Consider the following 6,595-nt stretch of genomic DNA (forward strand, 5'->3'; position numbering starts at 1 on the left):
GAACTAAAGTGGAATGATTTGAAAGTAGGTAATGAAATTAATATTTTAATTTTTCTTTTAAAAGGAAAAAAAAATTCTAAAAATAGTAAAAAGTGAAGGCAACCGCCATGATAAAAATGAAACCAAAAAAGGCAAAAAAGAAAGACAGAAAAAAAAAAAAAAAAAAAAAAAAAAAAAAAAAAAAAAAAGAAGAAGAAGAAAAAGAAATCTATAAGAAAATCAAAACTTTCTTCCTTTCTCTTCTCTTGAATCTGTTCTCACTCAATATTTTTCATTTTTTTAAAAGAAAAAAAAAAAAGAAAAATTCATATTTTATTCACTTGTGTTCTTTGTTTCTCCAGCGTCAGATCTTTCAATTTTTTCTCATAAAAACCAAAAAACATTCGACCAATCCACAATCTCCTTCCCTTTATACAAGCAAGCGCGCCAAATACAAAAATTTTCTTGTTCTCTCTCTTCTTCTTCTTCTTCAGGTACTTCTCTTCTTCAATTCTCTTCCATTTCTTCTCACTTAGGGTTCCATCTCCATGCCTTTCTTTCTCACTCTTTTCCTCTTCATTCCTTCAGGATCTCCCTCTTATGGCGGAGCCTCCCACCAGTCCTGCCGGCGGCAGCCACGAAAGCGGCGGTGAACAGAGCCCTAACACAGGTGGTGTTCGTGAACAAGACCGATTCCTTCCGATCGCTAATATTAGTCGGATCATGAAGAAAGCCTTACCTGCTAATGGCAAGATCGCTAAAGACGCTAAAGATACCGTCCAGGAATGTGTCTCCGAATTCATTAGCTTCGTTACTAGCGAGTATGGTTTCTTGATCTGTTTTCTTTTTTCTTTTTTTTTTTAAATGTCTCGATTGGTTTGGATTGGATTGGCTGCGTGTAGGGCGAGTGATAAGTGTCAGAAGGAGAAGAGGAAGACTATTAATGGTGATGATTTGCTTTGGGCAATGGCGACGTTGGGATTTGAGGAATATATTGATCCGCTTAAGTCGTACCTTACTAGATACAGAGAGGTAAATTTGTCTTTTATTTTTTTTATTGGTTTTATTATGTAGACTTAATATCACCGATGCGGATTGCTGTCGACGTCCATGAATAAAGCAATTAGAACTTGAATTAATTGTTTGATCTCTTTTTTATAATGAGGTTATGAATTTGTTTGATCTCATCACTACGATGTGCTCACATTTGTTTTCTGTTTTCTTTTCCTTCCCTATTTTTGGTGGGGGCAATGGTGTTGCTTCAGTTGGAGGTAATTGAAACCAGCTCTTAAACCTAGTATTCTACTGGTTTATTGTACCCCCACACCCCCCCTTTTCTATAACCTGAGCCTTCTTTGAGAGGAAAGTATCGGCTGAACTTTTCTGGTTCAATGTAAACTTTTCCAGTGTGATGCTAAAGGATCTTCTAGGGGTGGTGACGAATCTGCTAAAAGAGATGCAGTTGGAGCCTTGCCTGGTCAAAATTCCCAGGTTTTATTTGCTTTTTTGGAATCTTTGTTTACAGAGAAATTCTATTAATCGTCATGACACATGAATTGATTTTTTTTGGGTGTAACGATGTGCAGCAATATATGCAGCCGGGAGCATTGACCTACATAAATACTCAAGTAATAATCTCTCTTCTCTAAACTTGTCAACATGCATGCTGTTCAGGAATACCTTCTTTTTCATTGCTAATAATTGGATTCAAATTTTTGTTTATTGTTCTCCTCTTGTTATTGCCAGTATTGTCTTTTATTGTTGAATGTATCCCACATATATAGATACATCTCCTACCTGTTTTTTTTAGTACAAAGTTAGCTTCTCAAGAAACTTGTAGGATTTCATACTAGGTGGTTGGGGGCCAACATGGAGATCAAATCCATTCCCCCAAAGTCCATTTTCTTTTTTCGACATGTCTAATGTTCACCAGGCCAAAGCCAACCATTGGTAGTTGATATTTAAGTGATATACGTTTAATGTTTATATGAAGATATATTATTAAAGAAAAAGAAATTGATTATTCTACCTTTCAAACACCCCATGGTTAAGAAAAAATTCTACACACATTCCCTCGGAGGAATTTCTGGACATATTCTAACTTGTCCTACAGTTCCATTGTTCAGAAAAGAAGATTTCATGGTCTCAGAAAATTCTCAGTAATTGAAGAATGTAACAGTGTTCTATCTAACATTTCTTGAATGTGATAGTTATTGGTTTATCTTTATCTATTTATTTTGAAATAAAGTTTAAATACAATGTTTTATTGCTCTTTCATAGTTCCGCCTTCTTGGTTTACTAGGATGAAAAGAAAATGAATTGTATTAGCTTTTTTGCTTCCTGTCATAATAGGGTCTCGTGTGAGGAGGATATGCATGCTTACTCGTTACATCAATTCACTGCAGTCTTTTGAACTGAACATAATTTGAATTGGTACTATTATTCTTTCTATTTGTCCTAGTTAGGAGAATATGCCTGTTTACCTATCTCATAAATTTGTAGTTTCTAGAATATACCATTGTAGTTAGTCATATCATAATTTCTTCTTTATGCAATGATATTAAATCTTTTAAGGAGGCCATGGAGGTTGTGTAAATTTGTTTCTATGATGATGGTTAAATGGTTAGTTTTGAACAAACTGGCTTTAGTGTTTTTTTATCCTTTTTTTTTCTTTTTTTTAAAAAATTATTTCATTATAACATTTGACTTTCAATTTAGCAAAATGAAAATACAAACAGAATATGGGTTAAACAAGTCGGAGGGATTAAATCCCTAAATTCATTCCAAATATATCAATAGAATTATAGAACTATACAAAAAAGCTCTAATTATAAATATAGTTAACCCCACCAACTATTGGCAATCTCAGATAGTTGAATGTTGCAAGACTTAAAATAGACCTCTACAAGGAGGATAAATTATTAGGACCAGCTACCACCCTGAGGTTGTTACTCACATGAACATCAAATTCATTGTGAAAAGACATTTGTTTTAATCTCTCAATCATGCATCTAATTATCATGGGAATGATAACTTGAACTCCTATCAACCTAGAGTCCTCCCTTTCCCCATGAAAGCAAGGGCTCCCCTGTAAGTCTTCCAAACTTCCATTCTAACAGGCTATATTTGGGCACAAGACTACAGAGGATTGGAAATGATATATGCCAAGCTTGCTAAAACGTTATTAAGTGAAGAAGGCTTACATTTGTATCAAGTAGTTTGTGCCAGGCCAGATTTCTAAACTGAGTCCTGCCTCTGAAACCAGCCTTATGGCATTTTACCAAGGAGTCAAAGAAGTTGCTTGGCTTTGGTTGATCAATTTTTGATTTGATGTCTCGTTGATGCAGTGATTATTAATTTATGATGACATAATCTGCCTTTGCTAACTTTGAGCTTCACGGTTTGAAGAACCAGGGTAATGGTTATGAATACAAATCCTCATGGCGGCATACATGAACGAATGTCTTATGAGCTCCCTTTTTTGGTACTAAAATTGAGGGGTCTGCACGGTAGACTCTTGTTAAAATAGATGGAAATCTGTATATTGTCAGTAGGGCTAAGAATGAAAATAAGTGTTGAAATATGAAATTTTAGCAGGCTTTTGATTTTAGCATTTTTATGCTCATTTAAACTTCGACGAGATTTTTGAATTGAGTAACAGCTAGTAGATTGTCAATTTTATCTTTTATTTGATTGATATCTATACCCTTCCCAACTCTCTCCTTTGGATCAAAAAGTTCTCTTTACACTAATTGAGTTTAGGATTATGAAATCTGGTGGCTAATTTTAAATACTAGGGTGAAACTTTTATGCAGTCTGAGGTGTCTGCGTGAGGGTGACTCAAATGTTTATTATAATTTGGCTGTTCGATTCTTATGCTTACTGGTACATTATATTTGATCAAATAAACATACGGCTTTTATTATCAGGGGTTATATCTCAAATTCACTCTTTCCCCTCTCCTATACTTACTGTGTCAACGCAAATTTTCCCTTTAGAAAATGTGTGGAAGAAATTCCTGTGTTCTGCACGTTTGTATGGTATTTTTATATCGTTTTATTCTTGAAAAATACCTATTCTATTTGAGGAGAAACGATGGACTGCTGAGATCATCAAGGGAAATATGATTTGTACAAGTTTATGCAATTAGTTTCTTTTAAGATTTCTTTGTGGAATGAGCCTCAATGCCATCGGGACATTCATGAGATTTTGGATATAAACTTGTACAAGTTTATAACATCTTCAAACGTTTATTTATTTATTTATCTTTATCAAAAACTTGTAATATCTTGTAGGAGCTAGAATGTGTTGTCTGATAAATGCTTTTAGACGGTCTCAGATGAAAATAATTTTTTTTCTACAATTGCAAATGTACAGCATTGACATCTACCTATCTATAAACACATGGCTAACATTTCTTCGTGCATCCTTATGTTTTGCAGGGACAGCATATGATCATTCCTTCAATGCAGAACAATGAATAGGAGTTTCCTGCATTTCCACTTGGATTGCCTGAATTCTGAGGCTGGTAGAAGCTTTCAACACCTACATAAGCATCTTTACAATCGATTTGGCTGCTTTTATTATGAAATGATGATATTATAATACATATTTCTGGGGTTTCTGTGTTGGTTCTGGATTTGATTTTGGTTTAGGCTTTAAAGTGGGCTTCGATTTTATTGATGGTCTCGTCAGCTATAAGTCATTGTAAATTTGGGAACTTCAATTCAGTATAGTTGCTTTGGTAATTTGGAAACTGGAAAATATTATCCTCTTTCCCCCACTTCTGTTTCTTTTGTTTTGTTTCCCCCACTGATTAAGAAAGTGATGCATAATATCCCTCTCCCCTTCCCTTTTACCATGAACTTGTCTTCTCTCTCTCTCTCTCTCTCTCTGTACATACAAATCTTAAAGCACAGATTCCATAATATGCCTATTTATTCTGTTGACTGATATTTCATCAGAATTATTTGACCAGAATCTGACTGTAGGCCAACTGTAAATTTCATTGACTTGGTGGGAGCGACAGGGCATTGTGGACTCTGCCATCTTTAACAAGCATCTTGCTCGGCTCCCCCAAACCCAACCCAACAAATCTCAAACCAAAGGAAAACAAAACCAACCAATCAAAGTAGCATTTTGGTGAGATCATACTATGCTACACTTTTTCTTTAACCACTTAGAAAATCCTTTTAAATTAAATTGGTATATTATAGATTGAATTTGAAGCAGTATGTATTGATGGGAAAAATCTAGATGATGAGGGTCACTTGTTGCCGATACTGAATTTATATTTTGGGGACAATTAGAATAACAGACCGGTGTGGTGTTTGGCACATACATCCAATGCTCAAGTTTTTCAGTCTAAGGGTTAGAGAAATCAATTTAAGGAAGAAAGTGATGTGGAACTATCATACTCTATATATATAGTGGGACTAAATCTAGGGTTTCCTTCATCCTTGTAATAAAATAACTCATATTTCCTTCCTTGTTTTAGGAATAGGACTTCCAAAGACTAGATCGGATCACACGATGGCGCCAAATAAGGGGCCTACTGAGAATAGACTCCAAAGAATGTGGCAAAGTTGGCCTTGACCTCGACTTTTGAGGTCGAGCTAGGCTGATTGCTTTACCCTCTCTTCTTTGACATTCATCCAAAAGAAATAGGCGGTCTTGATCTCAGATTTCGAGGTTGAGCTTTTGCCTATTCTTCGTTGGCATCTTTCATCGCAAACTTATTTCTTATTTGTCTTGAGTCTATTCGGGATGAGGCAATTTTCCTAGTTTTATCCTCAAATTTAGCTTCTCACATGTCCGAACTTGCCCACAACATTATAGGTAAATTACCATTAGGCTTAGTACATTAGTTGGAGAAGGATAAAGAAAACTCAAGGCATTTGTGATGTTATAACTTAGCTAGAAGAAGTTGAAGGCAAGGTTACTATTATTGATTGTAGTGTAGTGTAGAAGAAGAAAAAGAAGGAGCACGTGGTGTGGACATAAGTCATGAAGCTAGTAGAAGTCACATGAGTAGCACGTGATGTAAGATATAAGAGTCAGAGAAAACATTATCTTCTCTCTATCTAAAACCAGTGGAGATCTCTTCCATATCTGTCAATCCACTTTGGTCACCCAATTGGTTTGGACAACTCATTCCCACATATCACACTTGGTACGGAACTTCAGAAAAATACTTTGGTGTATTTCAGGCATTAAATTATCCGACCATCATTTATCATGTGGTATATTTGATTTTCTTTTCTTTTTTGAAATATTTTAATATTTTTTTATGTGAATGGTAAAAAATGATGTAAAGATATGTGCATCTTCGAATGCACCCAAGTGTTATCCTTTTTTGCTAATCTTTTCTTTTTCCTTTTCTCCTAATTAAGCAATAAGCACTTTATCCCTTCTTTGTTTTGATTTCTTTAAACCCTTTTCCCCTTTCTCTCTCATCTCACAACCATCGCATATTCTCTTTCAAGTTAAACTACGAGTTTTGATCTAATTAATCTCTAATCTTTACCTTTCGTGGTTAGTTAATCCCTATATTTCTAATTTTGTATTTGGTAGGTTTTTTAAATATTCACTTTTTAAAAATTTAATTAATGATCGT

General features: G+C 34.7%; 1 protein-coding gene across 1 annotated transcript; it reads left to right on the forward strand.

Moving 5' to 3' along the window:
* Positions 1 to 247: 247 nt before the first annotated feature.
* On the forward strand, positions 248 to 4,840 carry LOC120080821 (nuclear transcription factor Y subunit B-1-like). The gene is made up of 7 exons (XM_039035471.1): positions 248 to 473; positions 568 to 800; positions 882 to 1,011; positions 1,245 to 1,250; positions 1,387 to 1,470; positions 1,566 to 1,607; positions 4,422 to 4,840. Exons 2-7 carry the CDS (start codon positions 580 to 582, stop codon positions 4,461 to 4,463), a joined length of 525 nt encoding a protein of 174 aa, XP_038891399.1. The 5' UTR covers positions 248 to 473; positions 568 to 579; the 3' UTR covers positions 4,464 to 4,840.
* Positions 4,841 to 6,595: the final 1,755 nt, after the last annotated feature.

Source organism: Benincasa hispida, chromosome 7, assembly GCF_009727055.1.
Source record: "Benincasa hispida cultivar B227 chromosome 7, ASM972705v1, whole genome shotgun sequence".
Taxonomy (NCBI): Eukaryota; Viridiplantae; Streptophyta; class Magnoliopsida; order Cucurbitales; family Cucurbitaceae; genus Benincasa; species Benincasa hispida.